The 26,118-nt window shown below is 33.6% G+C and overlaps 1 protein-coding gene across 4 annotated transcripts in view; it reads left to right on the top strand.

The window, feature by feature from the left end:
- LOC306666309 (cytochrome b5 reductase 4) overlaps window positions 1-26,118 on the top strand; it is an 86,168-nt gene that overhangs the window by 42,689 nt on the left and 17,361 nt on the right. For 3 of the 4 annotated variants that reach the window (XM_079148290.1, XM_079148289.1, XM_079148288.1), the window contains 9 exons: window positions 2,622-2,682; window positions 4,005-4,062; window positions 5,574-5,667; window positions 7,811-7,843; window positions 9,430-9,552; window positions 18,592-18,732; window positions 20,170-20,322; window positions 22,577-22,727; window positions 23,038-23,124. In XM_079148290.1, coding sequence (XP_079004416.1) covers window positions 2,622-2,682; window positions 4,005-4,062; window positions 5,574-5,667; window positions 7,811-7,843; window positions 9,430-9,552; window positions 18,592-18,732; window positions 20,170-20,322; window positions 22,577-22,727; window positions 23,038-23,124 — 901 coding nt within the window. The remainder of the gene's footprint in view (window positions 1-2,621; window positions 2,683-4,004; window positions 4,063-5,573; window positions 5,668-7,810; window positions 7,844-9,429; window positions 9,553-18,591; window positions 18,733-20,169; window positions 20,323-22,576; window positions 22,728-23,037; window positions 23,125-26,118) is intronic. The other variant, XM_079148291.1, reaches the window with a different exon arrangement.

The raw sequence follows: 26,118 nt of genomic DNA, 5'->3' as shown, positions 1-26,118 counted from the left end.
TTTATGGTACTGTGTAGTTTTTTTTAATTTGTTCTTTTTTTTAACTTGTTATATTTTAGTTACCAATTGGACCTTTTTATTTATTTATTTATATGTGGTGCTGAGAATCAAACCCAGTGCCTCACACATGCCAGGCACGTGCTTTGCCACTGAGCCACTACCCAACCCTAATTTGTTCTTTTTAGATATACATGACAGTAGAGTATATTTTCACATATTTATACAAACATGGAATATATCTTATTCTAATTGGGATCACAGTCTTGTGGTTGTACATGATGTGGAGATTCATTGTGGTGTATTTATATATGTACATAGGAAAGTTGGGTCATATGCATTCCACTGTCTTTGGTATTCGTATCCCACTCCCTTCCCTTCATTCCCCTTTGTCTAATCCACTGAACTTCTATCCACCCTTCCTCCATTGTTTTGTGTTAGGATCCACATATCAGAGAGAATATTTCGACTTTTGGTTTTGGGGGATTGGCTTGTTTGATTATGTAGTGTTTTTTTCAAACAATTCTGGAAATTGTCTCATCTGTACTCTCATAAGTTTTGAGGAAGAGGAAATAGTGGTTTATAAGATCTCAGTTCTTACATTGAGCTAAAATTCAGATTTTCTCATTCTAATCAATTCATACAAGATGAAAATTGACTTACAATTTAAGAATTCTGTTGATGGATTTTTTCTCACATACATTTTTAGATTGTGATGCATGTGTTTTTTATTTGTATACCTGAAAAACCTCCAAAAGAAAAACGGAAATCTCTTGATAAAATATCTTTTGGCACTTCTTAAATAATTTAGCAAGATTATCTTTTCTTGCATTTTCCATTTTAGTAAAAAAAAAAATTAATGCTTGTCCTGCCTTTTGTTACATGTATAGTTTTGTAGTAAACATTCTTCTTTTAGGATTCATTGCTAATTGGTTCACAACTTTAGCCTTGTGACATCTCTGAGGCTTCCTTTGTTTAACTGAGGATTTAGTGTGCTTCATAGTTATATGGGAAGAGTTGGAAGCTGAGTGAATAAGGCCTAGGCCCAGGCCTTGCCATCAGCCTTACTCTAGGAAGTGTACTGTTTTATACCTTGTGATTGTACTTATGCTTTTGTTTAAGCAGAAGATTCAGTGACTGAAATGAATCTTGAAAGCTTCTAGGTTAGCTTGTCTCCAAGGTGCCTCCCAAACTAACTCTATATAATTATTGCGACTTCTAATTTGAGAACTCTAAGATTGACAAGAGATTAGCCATTAATTTTTTCCTGCAGTTTGAGAAATATTGATGTAAATATTGATGCCTTGATTCAAATTATTTAGCAGCAGTACTTTTCCCCAAAACTGAATCTTTCAGGTAGAAACAAGTATTTCTGTTGCTGGAGGAAGATGCTTACTGTTCAAAAATCTCCATGTCTTAGAGATTTCTGAAATTATTTGTAAACCACAGCATCAGAGTGCCTTTAAAATACCATGCTGAAATAGACCCACAAAAATGAGTAAAGACCTAATTAAAATAAGATATATTCCATGCTTATATAAATATATCAAAGTACATTCTTTTATATATAACTAAAAATAAATTTTAAAAAATTAATAAAAACAAACAGCTTGTCAATTTCCAAAAATGAATGAGTAAAATGGGAAAAGAATTCCACATGTCAGTAAGATAGTATAGCAACTGGAACTCTTAAACCATGTGATAAAAATTGTAAATTCAGAAGGGTTAGTGTTAGGGTTAGAGTTAGGGTTAGGGAGGGGGGCAAGTATGGAGGAAGGAAGTACTGTATAGAGGGTAAAGAGGGGTGGGAGGGGTGGGGGGAAGGGAAAAAATAACAGAATGAATCAAACAACATTACTCTATGTAAATTTATGATTACACAAATGGTATGCCTTTATGCCATGTGCAAACAGAGAAACAACATGTATCCCATTTGTTTACAATAAAAAAAAATTGTAAATTCAGTACAACCATTTTGAAAAGCTGCTTAGCAGTATCTACTAAAGCTAAACATATATAACATAGATACAGTTTCTTTAAGAATGTATATATTTGTATGTAAGAATAGTTATAACAGCAACATGCATAATAGCCCCAATATGGAAATAATCCGAACATCCATCAATAGAATAAATTATTTTATATTCCTGCAATGTAATACTGTTCAGTATTTTTTTTATAGAAAAGGAACAAACTTCTGGTATATTTAATAGCATGGATCAACCTTGTTTATTTGCCCAAAGAACCATAATGTCCATAATGTAAGACAAAAAAAAGAAGACAAAAAAGCCAGGCTGAAAGAGAATATATTTATGATTTCTTTGTGTGCCCTTTAGTTCAAAAGGTCATCTTAATACCGCTAATGGTATTGTCAAACACAGTCAAAAACTTATCAGTGGTATTGGAAGCCACACTAGTGACTAGCCTTGGGGCAGGGGCAGCCATTGGAAAGAGGATTGAAGAGGGTACTGGCTATGAGGGTATGTTTTGGTATATGAAAATTCATTGAGTAGTACGTTTACAATTTATCCTTTTATGTATTTATGGAATATCAATAAGAAGTTAACTGAAAAAAATTAATGCTGTTAAGATGAATTGTTGCTATTTCATTTTTCTTTGTGAAGGTTTGCTTCCCAAGAGCCAAGTGACAGACACAACTACCAAAGAAGGTCCTAGTTCTCCAAGGTTTGTGAGCTTGTTTTACATTTTTAAAGCTAAATCTGTTCTACACAAAAATGTGCACATTAAAAAAAAAAAAAGAAAGTAGTTCTAGGTTTGATATATTATTTACTATTAATCATTCTTTTTTTTGACACATGAATTGTAGTGCCTCATTTATCAGGAATTGTGGGAGAATGAGCTGTTCCCTAAATATGAGTTCTAAATATAACTGAAGTTTGATCCATTCTAACTTAAAAATATTAAAAATATTTATCTGATTATAAAAATGTACATGCAGAGTATAAAATGTGAAAAATATGAAAATACAAAGAAATACAAAAGTGATGAAATCAGTTATAACCACCAAACTTAGATACACACTCCTAACATTCAACTTATTCCTTCCAGTTTGATTCATATAATACCTATTTCATATTACTCTATTTTTGTAATATTGGTATTTCATTTTGTGAGCAGTTTCTTAGGTCATTAAATATTCTATGAAAGTATTTTTTTGTTTGCATTTCATCATATAACCATACCATAATTCATTTATTCAATTTTTTTTTGTCAATCTAGTTTGTTTTTATCAATCATTAATGGAAATCTTTCAAAATTTATTAGATACTATTTGTCTTAAACAGTTAACACCAAATTAAGCAATACATGTATACTTTTGTTGATGACATTTCAAATGCCCTCAGGACCCTATTTGTTCTCTGCAGTTCTTTTTCTTCCTTCCTTTTTTTCCCATGGCCATCTATATTATTATTACAGAGGCATTCTGCTATACTTTTAAGTTATTTTATGACAATTTTAAGTTATGGGACTGAGGATGCCTATTCTAGATTCATGTATGGTTGCCTGTGTGTAGGTAATAAGTGCAGAAACAGTATTGATTTCATCAATAACTGTAGCAAAATAGAAGACTTAATTTTATCTGAAGTTTTATTATAGGTCTATTAAGCAACCTGGATGAGTTAATTTCATAGTAGCAGTTTACTCATGATAACATCATGCAGATTTCTTCATGCTCCTTAACAAAACATGTATTCTGTTATTACTCTGATAAAAGATTTTAGTAGGAAGATGTGTAACCTTTCCACAAAAAGTGTTTTATTTGTGTTATTTTATTTTCATTCAAAATACATGGAAGAGTAGATACTTTAAATTTACAAATAATTGTCAGCTATATAATGAGGACTATGACATGTTAAGATTACTGTTCATTTAAAAAAAAAGGTTAACCTAAAGAACTATATTTCTTGCTATAAATTTAATGATTTAATATGTTAATGTACATCATTATCAGTATGACTATTCATTATTTTCTTAATGTTTTTCAGCTATGACTGGTTCCAAACAGATTCTTTAGTCACCATTGTCATATATACTAAACAAAAGGTAAAGATGTTTTTAAAAAATCAGGGGAAAAATAAATACTCAGGTTATACACATGCTATATAACATGTCATACACATATTAGTCATGTGCCAAGTCCTTTTCTAGGCATTTGTCTTATATTAACTTATTTACTTCTTATAACTCTGAGAGGTGGAAACTACTATTATCCCTATTTTACAAAGAAACAGAAAAAGATTGGTTTATCCAAAACCACATAGTAGATGGCAGATCTAGAGTTTGGAATCTAGCAATCTGACTTCTGTCTGGCAAGTGTGTTCTTACTAGCCATGCTATCATCTCTTAAAAAACTAAACTGGGAAGTGTTTTGTGTGCTTTTCTGTGATTTTTTTTTTTTAAGGTGTGGATGACAAATGTGAATATTAGTTAACTTCACCGTAAGAATGAATTTTCTAAACATGCATTGGGATTAGTGAGATTTAGTGCTGTGGTTTTAGTTTAAAGCCACTAATGGTATTGAGATACCCATTTGAACTAAAGTTAGGGAGATAACTGGTTTACTGACACCTCTTTTGTATGAGGCATTGCCTGAGATGTCAGTAATCTAATAATGGGCTAGATGGATAGAGACCTAGCTTTCACAGTGCTTACAGTCCAGCTGGAAAATTGGATAAAAAATCAGACAACTCAGAACATTTCCAAGCATATCCTCTAACAACATTGGGGCTCCCAGATTTCACATTTGAGGAACCCTGTAGCTTTAAGCATGAGTTCTGACAGCTAGGAATTTTAGAGAATTCACTCTACTTCTGTGGTAGCAGAACCACATCTGAGCCAGTGGGTCCTCGGACTCTTGTAGCAGCTGTGCCTGATAAAGCCAGGAGGACCAGAGACACAGCTTGCCCTGCCTCCTACTACTTCTCACTGTTGTCTCTTATCACGGTCTAAAACCAAGAGGGCAGGACCTAGGGAGGTCAGTATCCACTCCGACTAATATAGTAATGGGACATAGAGGGTAGATGGCTAAGGGAAAAGGGAAGATTTCTGCATAGAGTAATAAATTCAGTGTATGGTCAAATGATAGGAACCAAAATACTTGCATCAAGCTATGTAAAAGTTAGAAACCTCTAAGAATTTGCTAATGAACTTTTTTTTTTTTTTGGTAAGCTAAGGTTGGGAGGTTATATACTTTGCCCAGCATCATAAAATAGTGAAAAAATTAAAATGAACCCAAATATCTTGGTTGCTGGTCTGATTCTAATTTTTTGTCACATCATTTGTTCAGCAAATATTTATTGAATATCTACTAGATGCCAAACAATACACTAAAGATAGGGAGATATTAAACAGAAAATATATAATTAAAATTGTGATATGTACTTTGAATGAAAAGAATTGGGTTGTATGAAAGATAAAAAACACCCAGGAGTAGCATTTAGTGTAGAGATCTATAAAGTAGCACTAGGAGACATTCACTGATTACATTAAAAATAAATTGTAGAAGTTTGGGAAAAATTAATTATTTAATCATTTTATTTTTCTTTCTGTTAAAGGATATCAATTTAGACTCAATAATAGTTGATCATCAGAATGATTCCTTTAGAGCAGAAACAATTATCAAGGATTATTCATATCTTATACATGTTGGTAAGTACCTTATTATTATTAATGAGAACAGCTCCTTTAATTATGGCAATAACTTATACTAGTCTAGGTAACTAATATTTAATCTACTGTAGTCATCTTGATTTGTCATTTTTGATAGATTTGATTTTTTCCTTTTTAATTTTTATTTATTTATTTATTTTGATCCCAAGGATTAAACCCAGGGAGTGCTCAACCACTGAGCTGCATCCATAGTCCTTTTTTATTTTTTTTATTTTGAGACAGGGTCTCACTAAGTTGCTCAGGGCCTCACTGAATTACTGAGGCTGCTTTAAATTTGTGATCCTCCTGCCTCAACCTCTGAAAGTGCTAGGATTATAAGCATAAACCACTGTGCCTGGCATATTATTTCTTTATGCTAATAAAAGTGCTAAGAAATAGCAGTGTGATCTCACCTTTACAAGTTTAATTAGATGTGAACAGAATCGATATTCTGTTGGCTTAGCTTTGGTGAATCTCTTGTTCTTGGCACGTACAGGTAAGTTTAGAAGGCCTGTTGGTCATGTGCTCCTACTGAACATTCGTCGCTAGGTGGCTCATTCCTTGCTAACTCTGCCTTGAGAAGTCAGCAAATGCAGCAAAATAGCCCAGACTGCAAGTTTGTATTGTGTCCCTCAGCTGCCTGTATCAATTAGAACTGTACAATTCTAATTGACCCTTAAGGGAGAGCTTTAAACACACTAGAAAAGTACATTAGTTATTATCACTGTCATGATTTCTCCTTAAGTAAAACCTTATGTTAGCATCTATTATTTTTCAAGAACTTTGTAATTTTATTCACACTGTAGCTAACAGTAGATCTAGCTGTTCATCCCTGGAGTGGCCCCAAGAGCAGTGGCAGGGAGTTTCTACAAGGGAGTGCCCCCCACCACCTCCAAACTATCTCAAGATGGTGCTGGCTGGTGTTTCAAAGAAGCAGTCACTAATTGCCAGGGAGGTTCATGCAAACGTTTATTAGAGAAGCTTATGTACAGAGGGGGGCTGTAGCATATCACTGAGGCTAACATCGAGAAAAGGATGTTTTGTCTAGGTATCTGCAGCGAGTGGGGTGGGTTATAGGGTTTATAAAGGCTCTTGGGGAATTTGGCTCAGCGCTGGGGCTACTTTCTTTCAGTGTTTTGGACAACAGCCTTTTTCAGTGCCTTGGAATATTAAGGGACCCTTCATAGGTTCTAGCCTGCAGAAGAAAACATGTAGCTAGTTGTGGTCCCATAGCAGTCAAGGCACTTTGTATTATTTCTCAGTCAAGACAGATAAGTAGGGGGAACTCAGGGCCCCTACACTAGCACATACATAGAAAAAACAAACAAAAAATTTCAGTAAAAAATATGCAACCCTTTCAGGGAGCAGTGGCACACATCTGTAATCCCAGAGACTCAGAATGCTGAGGCAGGAGGATCACACGTTTGAGGTCAGCCTGGGCAGGTTAGTGAAACTCTGTTTCAAAATAGAAGGGGCTAGGGTATAGCTGAGTGGTAGAACCCCTGGGTTCAGTCACCAGTATCATAAAAATAAATAAATAGGTAGAATAGATAGAAAGAAAGGAAGAAAAAATGAACTAACTAACTTTTGGTTGCCAGCACTACATTGGAAAGAGTACAATAATGCAAAATTTTAAGTTCCAGAAAGCCATATTAACACAGTGAAATTTAGAGCAGATACTTGTAAAAATATTTCTTGTATCTCCTCCTTCCAGAATGTAAATTCCATAAAGGTAAAGATTTTTCTCTTTTATTAACCATTGTTTCCACAACACTTGGAAAGTGCTTGGTATACATAGATTTTCAAGAAAAAAATTTTTCAATAACTGAATGTATAGTCAGCTTTACAGAAAGCACTAAGAAAAGACAAGCCAAGCTAGACTTAGGCCTGGCCTGTGTCCACATGTGCACATAAACACTATAATGAGCATGCTTCAGTCAGATGCTGCCTTCCTGGTCTGCTCCCTTCTTGCTCTGTTGGATTGTCAGTATGTACCATGATTGTGTTTTGTATCTTTCCTTTATTTTCTCAGAAAGTTTTTCTAGTTTTGAAGGATTTGAAATAGTAACATAAAATGATTTTTAGTGTTCATAAACTGAATGAATTGACTTTGGATAGCTAAATATACTTTTTTTTATCCCAGGACTAAGCCATGAGATTCAGGAAGATTTTTCTGGTAAGCTATCAAAAATATGTCTGTAAATGCAGAGAGACAAGAAAAAGAAAATTGCATTTGTCTTACTTTGCTTGTATATATTTTCATGTTACAAAATAAAGGTGTGATGTTGTCTGTACAAACACATATGCTAGTTTTAAAATAATACTCCTTCCAGTTTGTTCCCACCCTCCTTTCCATTCTTTGTTCATTTCATCTCTAGTTTTTCCTTTTTTTTCTCCTTAAAAATAATTCCTGTCTCCTTTCTATTCTTTCTTCCTCTTCTCTGCTATACTACTTATGTGCCACTCATAAAAATATTACTAGAACAGACAAATTTTTCTTAGATGTATATAGTTAAATGGTTAATGTTGACAGAACATACTAAATTTCTAATATTGTTGCATATAAATGAGCAGTGTGCATTACCCAGCTGTTTAACAATGGAAGAAGCATAGTTTCAGGTTCCCAGGTACACTCCTAGTACATTATACTGGTTCAGTGTCTCCTTTTTCCATATTACACAGTGAGCTCTATAAAGTCAAAGAGCTTATTTTTATTTTGGTTAAGCTTCAAAGTAGTAATCATTTAATTGAATCCATTTCACTAATCTATTTTAGAAAATTGTTAAATTGTTGCTGGGTTCCAAGTTTACAATGAGCAGAGACATTGCTTCTAAAGAAACATGAAATATGTTTAATATCTTTAAAAGCATGTTCATCTCATCAAGTTTAAATCAATGTATATAGAATTCTGTTTTTATTATTATACCCATATATTCTAAACTATTGTCATTCAAAAATGAAATATGTTTAATATCTTTAAAAGCGTGTTCATCTCATCAAGTTTAAATCAATATATATATAGAGAAGTCTATTTTTATTATTATACCCATATATTCTAAACTATTATCATTCAAAAAGAAAAAATATAATCTAAAAGTTTCTTACTTATCAAAGATTCACATGCACTTTATTAAATCCGTCCCATATTTACTGGGAACTTACTCTCCTGAGGCTATTTTTGTTTCTAGGCTCAGCGTTCTACTGAATTTACTCATAAGAACCCCTTAGGTTTCAACAAGAAAAGTTAAAAGGAATAATTTAAACTCATTTTTGTGGATCCATTCAATGGTAACAGTATGTGTTTATCCCTATTGAAAAAAAAATTTTAATTTTAAACTGTGTTGATCAGCTGCCATGACTTTAAAAAAATTTTTTTTTAGTTGTAGATGGACATAATGCCTTTATCTTATTTATTTATTTTTATGTGGTGCTGAGGATCAAACTCAGTGCCTCAGACATGCGAGGCAAGTATTCTACCACTGAGCCACAACTCCAGCACCCTGCCATGACTTTTGAGCTTGTATGAAAACTAGCAGTACTTACATTATTAGAAATCGCTCTGAATCTAAAATAAATTAAGCTGAATTTAATATCATATAGTGCATAAGCAATTTTTTATAAATGAGCAAAATTTTATTTTTCCCACCAATAATCAGTGTCCTTATATAATATCAGGACATTTTAACTGTTTGGGAAAGAGATTGGTTTTAATAAAAATCTTTTTAGTATCAGTTATGCAACTGGAATTTATGTTCTTTTCAGTGAGAATTATTGAGAATGTGGGAAAAATTGAGATTGTCTTAAAAAAGAGAGAGAATATGTCTTGGAAATGTCTTGGCCATCCCCTGGAGAAGCATAATTCATTTCTTCCAAAGAAAGATAGAGGTATGCTGTGCAATTTTTTTATTATGTTAAAGTTACATTCATGAAATTGTTGTAAGTAGCAGAATTGTACCAGAGTTTGGAAGGCTGCTTTGGGAAGAGCTAAAGAAGCCCTTATAGCTCCCTCTAGGAAGTATAAAAGGGATATTGCATCTGTTAACCTTTTTGTTTTGGTTTTGCTTTTTCCATAGAAATTAAATTTCATACTCTACTACAAAATGTTCAGGTCTAACAAAATCATTAAGTGATGGTATGTTGAATGAAGACGTCCATTTTTGCTTAGACTTTCAAGCATTTGTTCCTTCAGGGCTTTTTTAAAAATAAAAGATGCTAAAACAAGTTTATTTTTATGCCATGTATGTACATCTGATTTTGATTTTTTTTCTGTTGAAGACATGTTTTATTTATATGTATATATATAAATAAATAAATATATTTAATTATTTTATTTTTATTTTGAGCCCATTTTATTTTTTATTTTGAGAAAGGATCTTGCTAAGTTGTGTAGGGCCTTTTTAGTTGCTGAGGCTGGTCTCAAGCTTGCAATCCTCCAGCCTCTTGTGTCATGGGATTATAGGCATGCACTGCCACAGGTGGCTAGATTTTTCTGTTCAAGCAAAGTGATTTTTCAGTTTACTCTGAAAGGGTGATGCCATTTGTTTCCTTTGTATTTAAAAGATTTTTCTTTCAGTGTAACATATATTTATATATGTTTATACACACACACACACACACATACAGAGAGAGAGGTAAAGAATGCATATATTTTTTCTTAGGAAATTGGTAGCATTTGCTCCTTGTTCTAAGTATCTTGAAATTTCACAATAATATGCCATATGTGGATCTATTTTTATCCTTCACTGCTGGGTGTTCATCCTTTGGGCTGATCTTTTCATTAAGGAAAAATTAAGACCTTAGTTCTAGAAAAATATCATTAATCTTTTTTCTTCCCTCCTTTTTCAGCTTTTGCTTTCTAGACATATTACTGTATTAAAACTCTTAACCAGTCTTCTGATTATCTTTTCTCTCTTATTTTCAGTTTTGTCCTTTTACTCTACTTTTTGGGGAGTTTCCTTCAGCTTTAAATGGTCTTCTAGCTCTTTAAGTTACTCAGTTTTAACTTCTAAGAACTCTTTATTTCTGTTGCTTTGTGTTAGTATCCTGTTCTTATTAGCCTCTCTTAATCTTTTTAAGAATTATTGAGTGTTTTAGAGGTTTTTTTTCCCCCACCCCTGTGTAACCTCTGTGTCCTGCAATTTTGTTTGCTGTTGTGTCTTTTTTTGATGCCTTTATATTAAATGCTTGGAATGTTTGCTAATCCTTAACTATCTGCTTATATTTCATGTTGGCAAAGATCATTATATAACAGATACCCAATCCAGAGGCCCTGCGTTTTACCTTCTCTAGTGAGTAGACTTCTCATAATTTGCCAGGATGGAAGAGGTTCGGTTATATGGCTCTGCTAAGTAGGGGAGGAGTTCAGGGAGGTGGGGGAGCCCCCCAGCTTCCTTCATCCAGAAAGTGGTTTCAGCTTCACCTTAGTTCTGTTTCCAGAGGTGTTTGATCCTGCTGAAGAGTCTTAAAGGAATTTTATATTAAAATGGGTTAGTTTTTGGCTTTCTATACTTCTCATTTAGGATTCAACTTTCTTGGGTCTGCTGAGTCAATTACCAATCATCTCTTTGCCTTGTCAGCTCCTGAGATTTGTTATTTTCTTCCTTTATTTCTATTCTTTTTGTTCTTGTAGGCTTATGCCTTAAAAACAACCAAACACTTGTATACAACCTTTTTGCTGTTAGTTAAGGGGTTTAGAAGGAACTAACTACATATACTCAGTTTACCATCTTTAAAATTATTATAAATATTTTAAATTATTATATGAGCTAGGGTAAACCTAATTGTTTTTCCTACTCTCACCACTCAACACAGAACATTTCTGGTCATCACAATGTGTGAGGATTTCTCTCTACCAACAGCCAATTCTCCAGTGACACTAACTGGGTATCCTATAATCTAACTCAATTCTGATACTAACTGAAGGTAGTGCATACCCAGCAGGTTAAGGGCTTAGTCCCACAAGACTGCTCCTTACTTCTGATCTCAGTTACAAGCCCCTGATTGTAGTCTGTGCTTCTGACCAACTGCCTATAAATTAGGATTCTCATTACCCCGCCCTTGGTTCAAAAAATTGCTAGGACACCCCATAGAACTCATACTTACTTATGTTTAGCCATTTATCAAAAAGGATATTACAAAGAATATAGGTAATTTATAATTTGCCAAATGAAAGAAAGACATAAACAAGGTTTGTGAGAATGGGAATGGATCTTCCATGCCCTCTAAGAACACACCACCTTTCAGGCACCTCCATGTTTTCAGTCATCTAGAAGCTCTCCAGACTCTCTTTGTGTTTCTATAGAAGCTTCATTTCATAGGCATGATTAATTCTATCATTGGCATTTAGTGTTCAACTCAACCTTTAGCCTTTCTGGAGATTAGGGGACTGGGGCTGGAAGTTCTAACTCTAATCACATAGTGGGTTTCCCGGCAACTAGTCTTCATCTTAAGATAATCCAGGAGTCTACCAACAGTCACCTCATTAAAACAAAAGATGCTCTTATCACCCGGGAAATCTCAGGGACTTAGAAAATCCATTTCAGGCATACCCATCAGTCAGGAAATTATAAAGATTTTAGTAATTCTGTCAGGAAGTGGTGTCAGTATGGGAAATTATATTTCCCTGGAGAAAAGAAAACGTACACAAACCTGAGATTAAAGAATACTTTTATAAAGAAACAAACCAATAGGACAAGTTACATAATACAGACTAACATATTTTGAATGAGCTTGAATGACTACCTAAAGGAGGTAAATTTCAAGAGTTTTGAAAGTAAGGTCTGTGGCTTTCAAAAATATGAAAAATTATGAAGGACTTTCCAGGTCTAGCAACAGATCATTATTGGACACATATTATGCCAGGTATTGTGTAGATTGTAGAGAAAAGTATAAGCAGGGGGAAGAAAAATGTAAATAGAATAATTTTACCAGGGCAGGAAGTCTGAATTTTGTGGTATTAATCAGAGAGGAAGAGGGGACAGTGGAGGACAGCATGATCTAGAAGATCAGAAAAGAATAGGAAAGGGACAGTGAAAATGAAAAGAGATACTATTAGAAGGAAATCTCATGCCCTGAAATTATCTGACTTATGTAGTAATCGAAAAATCCTGGCAAACCAGATAAAAACCAAGTCCCCAAAAAATAAATAATACTAAAAACCAACATTGACCTCCATTTGGAAAATAGAATGGCTATTACTCAAGTATTCTTCTCAATGATTTCCTGAGGCTATCCATGAACTCTTCAATTGCTGCTATAAAATTCTTCTTTAATCCTGAACTACCATTAAAAAAAAAAAAAGTAAGCAAGGAATCTGTTCCTTTCTTGTGTGACATTGGAACCATGGAAGTATTTTTCAGTAAGGTAGGATTTTGCTTTTGAAAATGACTTTGAGTGTAGGTGATATTTCTGTTTGAAGTAGCAAAGATAATTTCTTCTTCCTCCTTTCCCTTCCTTAAATCATGGAAAAGTTGTAGATTATTTTATTTGCTAACAAAACTAAATGACTGCATCATTACAGTACTAGAATTAACTTCCTGTTAGGACCCTCAAACATTTGTAGCCCATGATGTAGTTCTTAGGATTTTAATATGTATAACTAAAATGATTTACTTTAAAAGATCAATACGCTGACTTCATCTTACTAAAGTTTCTTAAGCTAAAAGAGTTGAAATTAGAAAACAAGCATATAAATTGAAAACATTTAATATTGGAAAACAAGCATATAAATTGAAAACATTTAATAATGTCTTCTCATAACAAATGTAGTATTTATTTTCATGAAAGATTCTTCAATCAGAAGAAAAATTACTATTTCCTTTTTTTAACCTTTAATCCAAATATAATAGGTATATATTAAATTGGACTAATGGAATCAGACTGCCATTTATAATGCTTTCAATTATTTTTTTTCTCAACAGAGGTAAAAATTAAGAGCAGGTGTGTGTGTGAGAGCGAGGTGGTGGGAGGAAAGAGCTAAGGAACCTGTAAAGGGTCAGAAATTAGTAGAGATTGGGTTGCTATTTCTATATCCAGTGTAACATTTTATTTTATTTGCTATTGCTTTTAACATGGAGACTGATTACCAAGGTACTTTTAAAGATTCAAACAACATAGTAAATTAGCCTTGGGAGAAAAAATTACTTTTTAAAATTGTGTCATAATTTTGATATGTCAACAGACATTTATATGCCTTTGTTTATATGTACACACATACACACACTTACACAATCTGTAACTATCTTTTGTTGTTTTTTATTTGTTGGCTTTGTTTTTATGGTACTGAGGATTGAGCCCAGGGACACTATGACTGAGCTACATCCCAGAATCCCCCTTTCAAATTGTTTTTGAGACAGGTTCTCACTTTAAAGTTTTTAGACCAGTCTTGAAATTGTGATCCTCCTGCTTCAACCTCCCAAATTTCTGGGATTACAAAAATGTGTCATTGTGCGTGGCTGTAACTGTCTTTAAATTCAAGTTGGACCATCTGAAATTGCTGATATTTAACAATTTTTTTACCTAGAAAAATGGCAGTCTCAGGTTGTTTGACCTGTACTATCATCAGGGCTTCTTAGCTGCTGACATCACACATACATGCACACACACAGTGGAGTACTGTCTGTACTGTTAAGTGTACTTTTTTACACACCGCAAGCAGTCATTTAACTCAGACTTTCTGTAGGGTATGTGTTCTTGGAAGTAAGCTTCTTGTCCTGACAATAAACAGATGTTTTGCAGGTATTGAAAGAACCACACTCTAGACCCATGTGTATCCATGTCTCTTTGTTACCATGAGAAAACATTCATAATCACTAGAAATTAATAAATTTTGTGAATAACAGATAAAAATTTCATTGTGCTTTATTCTATCCTTAAATTGCCTACTTTGTCCAGCTGTCACAAAGTTGTTACTTGCACAGTAACTGTAAGATATTTTGGCATCTTGTTAGCATAATTTTATTTCTATTACAATTGCCTGAATAAGAAATCTAAAGAAACACAAAGTAAATGAGGCAGTCTGTAATCGAGGAAGAAATTCTCTACTGTATTAAAACATGAAATAGGAGAAGTTTAAAAACTTAAAATTCAAATGGTTGAAGCACTTTGGTATATAATGTTGGCAGAATTAGTAGTTACGGAACGTAAGAGGATAGGCATAGAGATTATCAAATTTAGTGACAGTCTTGCCAAATGGTTTTGTTGTCCAAGGGCTCTGCTGAATCCATTCAGCAGAGAAAGCTGAGAAAGCAGCTTTTTTTCTTCTAGTTTAAGGCTAATGTTTAATTCTACATTATTCTTATTTTGAAAGATTCAGCTTATATCAGTTCACTTGCAGTAGTAAAATATCTTCATACATTTTAGGGGTATTTTTAACAATACTAGTTAAAACAAAAAGGAATCTATGCTTTATTGTCAATTTAATAATACTACTTAAAAATCATATATGTAAATTCTTAATCTTTGAGCATTCTGCTTTATCATGTTTTACCCCAGCATGTAAATAGACATGCCTTTAATATTATCAACCCTAGTATTTAAAGATATAGGTTGTGAGTATATTCATACACACACACACACATACACATACACAAACACAAATACAAATATGTGGTTTGGGTGAGGATAATAAAACTATACCACTGGACATTAAGTAGAAGTCTTAGTGAAAATGCTGAATAATTAACCAAAATACATGCAGCTATCTAGTATAAAAAATATGTAGTACTTCAAACTGCTTTTCTTTAATGTAGAAAAGTATCCTAATGACTTAATTTCAGTTATTTTATTGATATTCAAAATGTTAATGAACATTTGTAACATTCTTAAATATAGTTTATTCTCAGATGTTCTGAATATCTTCCCTGCTGTCAAGGTCACTATTCGTAAACATCCTTGTTTTAGAAGAAAGAGTTAGCAAGGAGAAATTGGCCTGACTTCTGGCCTGACTGTCAAAACTTCTAAATAGAATGCCTTTTGTATTGACCTTGGGCAAGCTTTTTAACATATGTAAGCCTGTTTCCAGTAGGAAAAATAAGAGTGACTAAATACTTTAAAGGTTTACTGAGCTCAGGGAGACCTTGACTTAAGGCAGTGTTGTTTATGTTCTTTCTCCCATTGAAGACTTTGCCTGTATTTTCTGTTTTGGTGTTGTGAAATCCTGTTTTTTAGAAGGGAAACTAGGTTTTTTTCAACATTAAGAAAAGAGTATGCCCCAATTATCATATCCTCAGTCTTTCAATGTTTCCCTGAGTATCTCAATATAATATGTATTTTATTAAAAGAAATTTAAAAAGAACTAGCATCAAAGGGCAATGAGCACAAAACCTACTTTGAGAAATGGGTAGCAAATAAAATTTCATGGAAATGTGTGATTTCTATCAGTCTCAAAGCCATAGATAGAAATTAATAATACTACTGTGCTCAGTTGTGCACATTTAAAATCAAAATAAATCCTAAAGTTCTGGCAGATGTTACTGAAAATAAAGATGTATTTTCCCCCATACAATTAAAAAAAAATTAATAAATCTGGGGTGAAGTTTTTTTGTTTTGTTTTGTGCTTTTGTTTTACTATATTATATTTGTATTCTTCATTTTCATGTATAATATTTTGTGTTTACAAAGTCAAATACCTAACTAAAGCAGTCAGCACCACCTGCTTTATTCTGTGGGTCCCTCATACACTGCTGTGCCCAGCTGGCTGTGCTGTTTTGCTCCTCAGTACAAATGAAAGATGAAAACTTTTAAAATTTTCTTTAAAGTTGTAGAAACTGTAGTTAGAATGTTCTTTTGAAATTATGTCAGCTTTTTATAGGTAAAAGGTTGAGCTTTTGTTGCAAGAATGCTGTGTCAGCTCTCTAAAAAGTCAGTAAATTACTATAATCCAGGATTTCCTGGTGTTTTCAGTATAGTTATAGAGATGCATACTTACTGCAGCAAATCCTTTCTTTCAATTGTCAAGTCAATTTCTAATGTAGAAATTGTCAAGTCAAAAGACGAACAGTTTCATCCAATAATAGAATTGTCAGAAAGACATGTACTAGATTTGATTAGGAAAAAGTACTACAGTCCTCAGACCTGGAAAAGAGATGCACCTACCCTGGGGTTCCATGTGACTGTCCTTCAGCCCCTTCCCGTGGGGTACACAAGGCTAAGATGTGGCCACCTCTTTCCTCATTATCTGAATCTTTGAAATTCATTGCTCAAATGGCCCCAAATACATTTCTATCCAAGGAGAGCCCAGGGCTTTTTGTGGGAAAAGCTAGTGGATGAGCTTGAATCTATGGGGTAATGTGGAAGGCCCCACTCATTGTCAGACAGAAGCAAAGGTGAGAAAAGAGAAAAGGAGGAGGCAGGTGGAGAAGGTACAAGTCTTTCTCTGCCACCTCACTGTGTGATGGTCTGAGAAGTTTAAGAACCCTGAATTTGAACCCAGGCTAGGACATTATGAGGGTATATCTTTCAAGATGCAACCTAGACAATACTGTATTTGTCAGTTATTTGTCTGATTTATAATTGTTAACTATTTAGACATACAGCATGAAAGTCTTTGGTGATAGTTTCTTCTTGGGTCCCAGGAAGGGTCTGGAGAAAGGAATGGGGAGATCATTTGAACCTTCATTTCTTCTTGTGGGTGGGCCTCATCTTTTGACTCTATGGTTAGTCCAGTACTGGTTGGGCCTTCCAGGATATCTTTAGGACAGTGCATTATTGTAGCTGTAATCTATACAAGCCTGGCACCAGAGTGAGGTGCCCTGAAGTGTTGCCCCTGTTTTTTGATGTGCAGCGTTATACTCCAAACGTAAGTACTTCCTGAGCTACCATGGCAACAAGTGAAAAGATTCCATTACTGGGGTGTCTGGGAGTCATAGGAAAAGGGGAGTTTGACTCAACTGTGAACAAAATTATTTCTTAGAATTATTTTTGTTTTCCACTAACCATTGATTGTTAGCTTTTGAACCTTTACCTCCTAACCTCCTAAGATCTGGAGTAAATCTTTCTGTACCTATTTAAATGTTTGGGTAAGAGGTAGGGTGGAAGAATATGAGAATAGGGATAAGAAATGTATTATCAAGACTAATTCTTTCACATCTTCATAATGTCGTTTTATGAGAGAGGAAATAAGCAGGTCAAGATCATCAGTCTATTCTGGTATATTATTTATGTCCAAAAGAGGATTTACAAATGAAATTATTAATGCTTTGAGAACTACGTCTGTAATAAAATTCTTCTAATATAAATGATATTCTTTTTCTCAGTATATGAATAATTTTTCTGAACTTAGGATATTAATTTCAAATATTTTTAGAATTTATAGAAGTACTTGATTCCTTTTATTGAAATCAATGTATATTGGTACTACAAACCTAGCATGTATAAGTTTGTACTTCAATTAATTTTCAGACACCAAACTTATAATCTTTAAGCATAAAAGTTTTTTTTATCACTTTGACAGTTAAAAATGTCCTCTATAATTCATATACATATGTATTACAAATAAACAAACTGAAACACAAGAATGTGTATTTTTCTTACCTTTATCAAAGAGATATTTCTAAAATTGCTTATTAGTGTTAATGCTGTTAAATACTTAAGTTTCAAAACTTTTCCATTGTGTAAAAGATTTTAGAATGTAAATGTGTTCATTTTCAAATATTTTTGACATATGCAATTTTTATACTTGTAAATGTAAGGCCTAAAAGATAAAATTATTTAAAAAGTAAATTTAAGATGAAATTAATATAGTTTTAGAAAGTATATCTCTCAGAAAATAAAAAGAAAAAATCCTTATAATACTGATGAATATTTAAATGTATAGGGTATTAGTGGAATTAAAGCTTTCTAGGGAGAACTGAATATGTGCTTTTACTTATCAGTCTAGTATTATTAATTTATGTAGCAGTAAGAGAAGAATGCATTGCCTTCTAGGTTCATACTACAGAAAATGCCAGTTAATTTCCAAGGAAGACGTTACTCATGATACAAAACTTTTCTGTTTGATGCTTCCACCAAGCACTCATCTTCAGGTGCCAATTGGGCAACATGTTTACCTCAAGCTAACTATTACAGGTAAGGCAAATAGAAGCTTTGGGGAAACATTTTCTTCTTTCGTTACCAGGTCAAAATAATACTAATCTATTTCCAAAGCAGTCATTTAAGTTATTGATAAATGTTTCTGGGTAGCTGAATTTCATGTTAGCCTGCATCTAGGTGTGTGGATATAATGTTTTCTACATATTGGAACTAGAGTGTTCCACATTATCATATGGAACAAAGAAATTGAAAAGTAATTGCTCCTAGTCAGAGATAGGGTTCCATCAACATTCTCATTTTTTAGTAACAAACTCTAGAGGAAAGAGGTGAGGGAGTACAAAACGGTCCTCCAAAAAGATTACTAATAGAAACTCACTAGCATCTCATAGTAGGAGCTACTTATGCCTATATCACTTATGAGGTTGAATTTATAAAATTCAAACCAAGTGAATGATTATAAATGATTTCCTTAAATGCACCACCAGTATAAGAAGCTCTGAAAGTGTATTCCTTGCTGTGTGAATTCTTTTCCCCTCATTTTCATTCTAAAATTATCTCACTTTTTAAAAATACCCTTATTGATAGTATTTTCTTGGTCTTTTGAAGCTTCAAAAGATAGAATTCTCATGTCACCTAGTTTTTCCAGTAGTCAGTGTAACAGACTACTAAATAGGATTTAGTAGATATATGGTATATTATGGTGGCATAATTAAGTTTTCCTCTTCATCATCACTACTCAGGTTATCATTCAAGAGCTGGTATCTTCTCAATGTAGTTATTGCTAACACATTTTAATTTGCATATAAATTAATTTTGTATATGTCGAGGATCCATGTATTAAATTTTGGTCATTCAAATGTGTAGTGACTGTTCTTTTTAGAATCTGGCTAGCATGAATTTTTATTTTACTTTTTTTAAAAAAAAATATACTCTTTGAAAGAGTCGAATTAACATTCTTTTTATTCACTTACCAAAGTAATATATAATGTTAAATTGTTTTAATCAATTTAAAATATATAAAATAAAAAAGTGAAATTCTTGTCTTTCTCTCCCCTAAATAATGGCACTTCTCACCACTAACTATTGTTAAGCATTTAGTGTATAATTAAAATTATTATGTACATACTTATTTAATATCTCCATGGAAAACTTTTAATACCATTTTTGTTGTGACCCATTACAAGGTTTATATGCTAATGGAATAGATGGTTGTCTAAATGTGTTTACATATATCCCTATTAGTTTAGACCACACTTAATAAAAACAGATTGTCTATCTATGGGTAAAGCAGTGATTTGTTAAATTATTTCAGCATTTACAGACTTGAGGTCTATATAAGTATACTACATATATGTATATATTTAGAATTATGTACACATTAGTCTTAAATATATACCAATAGCATCATAAAATTTGTATGTTTCATCTTCATTAAAAGCTTTTTAGATTTTAATTTCTGTTTTTTTCCCCTAGGTACAGAAATAGTAAAGCCATATACCCCTGTGTTTGATTCCTTACTCTCAGAGTTCAAAAAACCAGTTCTTCCCAACAATAAATACATCTACTTTTTGATTAAAATATATCCTGCTGGACTCTTTACACCAGAACTTGATCATCTTCAGATTGGTTAGTAATTTTGAATTTTTTAAACTTTATTTGTGCTCCTGATTAGATCAAATACCCTGTAGTTATCTCCATGTGGGAGTCCATTAAATATCTTAAACTTCAACATGCCTAAAACCACATTCATTTTCTCTTCATCCCATATTCCATGTTCCCTGTCTTCATTATTTGCAGCATCACTGTTCACATTTGACTCAGTCTAGAGACTTGAGTTTTCTCTCTCCCAGATCAATCAGCCACTGAGTTTTGTTTTGGCTCCCTCCCAGTGAATTTTGAATCTTTCCTCCATATCACTTTTGGTACCCTCTAAAAGCAAGCCTTCATCCGTTCTGTCTTGACCTCTGACTGGTCTCTCACACTTGACTCTTAACTGATCTTTCTCTTCTGTGTATTGCAATTCTCCAGTTCTTTCTCCATGTTCTCCTGAGAACAGATTTAACCATGTTGCTCTGCAGCTTTGTTACCTATATTGATTACATCTTCTGCAGGACCTACAAAGCCTTTGATGATGTGTCAAGTTTCATCTCTTGCTTTACAGAAATACTTGTGCCACTTGAAGGTCCACAGGTTTGTCATTCTCATTCACAGATACATGCAGGTGCCTCAACTAGAATGCTCGTCTGTCCTCCCTCCCTCCCCCAGGGGTTCTTTACCACTGAGCTATGTCCCAAGCCCTTTTATTTGACTTTTTATTTTGAGATAAGGTCTTACTAAGTTGCTATATGGTCTAAGTTGCTTCACTAGCCTCAAACTTGTGGTCCTTCTGCCTCAGCCTCTCAAGTCCCTGGGATTACAGGCATGCACCATCACACTCAGCTTGGAGAGTTAGTCTAGAGCATAGAAAAGGAAAGCCCAGAGAATAAGATGAAGTATTATTCCAGTTTCAGCTGGGAATCTGGACCTGGCCCAAATACTTGTGTGCCTTAGAGAGTTGTATATTTGCCTGGTAGTGATAATTCACCAACCTTCATTTTGGCTTACATGAACTACTACATAAAATTATTCACCTCTTTTTTTAAATCCTCTGTTCACCAAGCAACCTTTATGTGATTAATTGAACCTTTCAAATGTTCTTATACTTGTAACAAGATACCCTGCATGGGAGCTGTAAGTGTTCAGGTTACTAGATACCTATCGTATGTCCAGGATACTAGATACCAGCTGTAAATTAGTTGCCATTTTGGTATATGTACTTTCTTATGAAGTTGATTAGCATTGGCTGCCACCTGAATGTGATCAATTTTGTGACATTAAAAAGATTGAACTATGGATAAATGTTACCAAGTTAATATCATCCTGTGAGGCTTCTTTAGTAAATAATCATCTGTCTTTTTACTAAGGACACTCTGACCTTATGGTCCCTTTCAAACTGTAACAAGGAGGTCCTGTTACTTTCCAACTTAATTCATTAATCATTGCAAGTTCCTTACTATCCTACAGGGGGGTGGGGGAAGAGACCACTGGAGCATTTTAAAATAAACTAGAATATTTTTCATTTTAAAATAAGGGACATCTTTATTTTTCATTTTTAAAGTTACTTTGGAAATTACCAAATGTAGTCCTGATGGCAGTTTTCTTCTGTGAGTGGTACATGGTGGTCCTATAAACTGCACTGTAGAAAATGGGCACTGATTTCTCAGTTGTGTTGTTTCCCAGATTGGGAGATAGTGTGCTACAAGTATGTCTGACTACTTTTCTGTCTTGTCTTGTTTTCATAGGAATTAAACTCTTCTTGTTTTAATCAATAGATCTTTTCAACATGGTGTCACTAACATAAGAGTTTAGAAAACATTTTTATTTCAGTTTTCTTTGCTATTAATCCTGTCTGTAGTTAATCATCAGTATGTAAATGATAAATATCTATTCTTTACTTTGTGTTGTACAAGACAGATATATGTAGACTCTGCTTTTGAGATGCTTATAATTTATCAATTTTTTCTTGATCATTTGTGGATAAGTACTTTGCAATAGTTTTTAAACTCTGGACTTCAGATTGGGACATAATGGTGGGAAATAATATAATAAAACATTGTCATTAGTTTTATTCTAATGATATAATCCAGACATACTTGGAGGCCTAATAATCACCTTTAAAAATCCTCATCTACCTTAAAGACTGATATGTTGTCTGCAGATTAAGCATTGATCCTGTTACTCATCAGTGTTCCAAATTCAGTTACGTAGTCATTTCAGTTTCCCTGCTGGGTTTTATTGTTTTGTTTTGTTTTCCTGATTTATTTTATATTTCATTATTTAGGAGATTTTGTTCCTGTAAGCAGTCCTGAGGGCAACTTTAAAATATCTAAACTTCAAGAAGTAGAAGACCTCTTTTTATTGGCAGCTGGAACAGGCTTCACACCAATGGTTAAAATACTGAATTGTGCTTTGATTAACGCACCCAGTCTCAGGTATGTAATTTTATCTCTATGAACTATTGTTTGAGAGGCTGTTTTATTATTATAAGGTATTCTATATCGATTATTCACTGGACCTTAGTAGTCTTGCTCTCATTCCCTCATTTATCATTTCTTATTTAGACTCTTCTAATCCTATCTTAACTTGATTCTTTTATCTCATTTCAGTTTTTTATATTTTTGGTTAGCCAATTGGTACTAAAAGGATTGCACCCTAGTTCACTCTACAGTGAACTAGACTTTCCACTTGTGCATATTTCAAATATAATTAGTTTCATTTAATGAGTTTTGTTTTTCTTTTAAGGAAGGTGAAGTTGATGTTCTTCAATAAGACAGAGGAAGATATAATTTGGAGAAGCCAATTGGAGAAATTAGCATTTGAAGATAAAAGGTATTACACTGATTTTAATTCTGTTAATACCTATATAGTACATGTAGGCCTTATATCCTTTGAAACTTTGAATTGACCAGAAAACTTCTTCAAAGAAAAAGTAAACTAATTAGTAATTCTATAAATATAAATAATGATAATTCTCCCTACTTACCCCCAAAGAAATACTGTCTGATAAGATCTAGATAAAGGCTTAAGGAGTGTAGCTCAGTGGAAGAGTGTTTGCCTAGCATGTGCTAGGCCCTGGATTCAATTCCCAGCACCATAAAATGTGTGTGTGTGTGTATTCAACAAGATGTGTGTATACACACACACACACACACACACACACACACACACACCATGCTAAATTGGATTTAATTGAAAATGTTCCAGTGGAGTAGTCAATTTGTTAATTCAGGATTAAGACAGTTTAAATGAGCCCATATAGCACATCATCCCTCAAAAGATGTGAAATAGTAGGAAATTCAGAACAAATTTTTTACAAGAAGAGTGCATTGGACAAACCATCTGAATCTCTTCTGTAATCAATAAGAGCTATTTCTGAGAATTTCAGGACTCTATAAGTTGCACAAAATATCTAAATATTTATGTTTATAGTTCTCTGAAATAGGTAAAATTCTACACCTTTAAAAAGTTAGAGTAAAAGCCCTTAGATTCTATATGTGTCCCAGGAGCTTCAGGTTCTTTTGAATATATTCTGAATATCCATAATAAGGCAATACAATGGTCTTCTCTGGCTTTTCTCTGTTATCTCCCATCATCATCCCAGCTGTCTTTTAATTGGTGGCTTTTACAAATTAAAACTGCTAAACTTACTTATCCTTGGATAGTTATTGTTCTTTAGAATGTGTGTATAAGAATATTTATTATATTTAGATAATTTTAACAATTTAGAGAATGCTTTTAAGAAATACAAATTTGGGGTTTTCATGCTTCTTTTATTTAGAAGTGTTTATCAAGAAGCTTAAAGATATAAATTCAGTTTTCCATTCTACTTAACTTAAACTTTATTGCTTAAGACTTTAGAAATTGCTTAGTTCTATAGACCTCTTTACCTTCAGAATAAAATAATAGCATTTTTTCCTGTTCATTTCACTGAACTGTTGTGAGTTTTTGAAAAGCTAATGTAAATGCTTTGGAAACAGTGAAGCCCTCCCCTGGATATTTGGATTATGGTTATGGAGGCTCTCTGTAAGCATGTGTGTGGTTTCTTAGGTGTTAGTACTCCTGTTTTCTCAAACGTTTAAAAGAATTTAAACAGACATAGGTAGGCTTTTAGCTCAGTTTTTTAAGAAAAGGTATTTTTGGTAGATTTTTGGTGAAAGTATTCTTTGAGATAGGTCCCTTAAAGAAAAAAAATTTTAAATTTCTAAAGAAAATGTTCCATTATTTTAATGAATAAGCAACATTGTACTTTTAGTCTAATAATAGGACTTAACTAGTAAAAAATGAATATGTTGACAGTCTCTAAAGTGTCTGTTAACAAAGTCACCTGTTTTGTTTTGTCTACATAATTTGGGTTCGTGAAATTGTATAGGCTGGAGTATTGAGGATGAGGAAAGGCCCTTTTTTTTTCACTTCTGAATGCCTGACTCTTAACAACACTCACTAGTGAATGACACTCTTCAGCTTACTGAGAGAAGTCACAGTGTGCAGACTTCTGACCTGCCTTTATCCTCTTCATTCTCTTTCTCTTTCTCCTCTTGCTCTCTGGTTCACTCACATGTGTGTATATCACCCCCCGCCACCCGCCCCTCCTCTCTCTCTATTGCCTCCATGACATTTTTCTGGAGGTTAAGCTCCCATAACTTGAGGCACTTGGTTGGAAACTGACTCAGGGCCATGGACTCTTATTCTTTTTTTTTTTAATTTTTATTTATTTTTAAATTTATTTGTATTGTAAACAAATGGGATATATCTTGTTTCTCTGTACATGAAGTAGAGACATACCATTTGTGTAATCATACATTTAACTAGGGTAATAGTTTTTGATTCATTCTGTTAATTTTTTTTCCTCCCCCCCACCCTCCCACCTCTCTTTTCCCTCTATACAGTCCCTCCTTCCTCCATTCTTGCCCCCCTCCGAACCCCCATTATGTGTCATCATACGCTTTTCAGCGAGATCGGTAGTCCTTTGGTTTTTTGAGATTGGCTTATCTCACTTAGCATGATATTCTCCAATTTCATCCATTTGCCTGCAAATGCCATAATTTTATCATTCTTTATGGCTGAGTAATATTCCATTGTATATATATATACCACAGTTTCTTTATCCATTCATCAATTGAAGGACATCTAGGTTGTTTCCACAATCTGGCTATTGTGAATTGAGCAGCTATGAACATTGATGTGGCTGAATCTCTGTAGTATCCTGATTTTAAGTCCTTTGGGTATAGGCCAAGGAGTGGGATAGCTGGGTCAAATGGTGGTTCCATTCCAAGTTTTCTAAGGAATCTCCACACTGCTTTCCAGAGTGGCTGCACTAATTTTCAGCCCCACCAGCAATGTATGAGTGTACCTTTCTCCCCATATCCTCGCCAACACCTGTTGTTGCTTGTATTCTTGATAATCACCATTCTAATTGGGGTGAGATGGAATCTTAGGGTGGTTTTGATTTGCATTTCTCTTATTACTAGAGATGTTGAACATTTTTCCATATGTTTGTTGATTGCTTGTAGATCTTCTGTGAAGTGTCTGTTCATTTTCCTTAGCCCATTTGTTGATTGGATTATTTGTATTCTTGGTGTAGAGTTTTTTGAGTTCTTTATATATTCTGGAAATTAGTGCTGTATCTGAAGTATGAGTGGCAAAGATTTTCTCCCACTCTGTAGGTTCTTTCTTCGCATTGCTGATAGTTTCCTTTGCTGAGAGAAAGCCATTTAGTTTGAATCTATCCCAGTTATTGATTCTTGCTTTTATTTCTTGTGCAATGTGAGTCCTGTTAAGGAAGTCTGATCCTAAACCATCTTGTTCTTTTTTGACTGAGGTCAG

This window comes from Sciurus vulgaris, assembly GCF_902686455.1.
Source record: "Sciurus vulgaris genome assembly, chromosome: 7".
In the NCBI taxonomy this organism is placed as follows: Eukaryota; Metazoa; Chordata; class Mammalia; order Rodentia; family Sciuridae; genus Sciurus; species Sciurus vulgaris.
The sequence above is the reverse complement of the archived record's forward strand: the minus strand, read 5'-3'. Positions and strand labels throughout refer to the sequence as shown.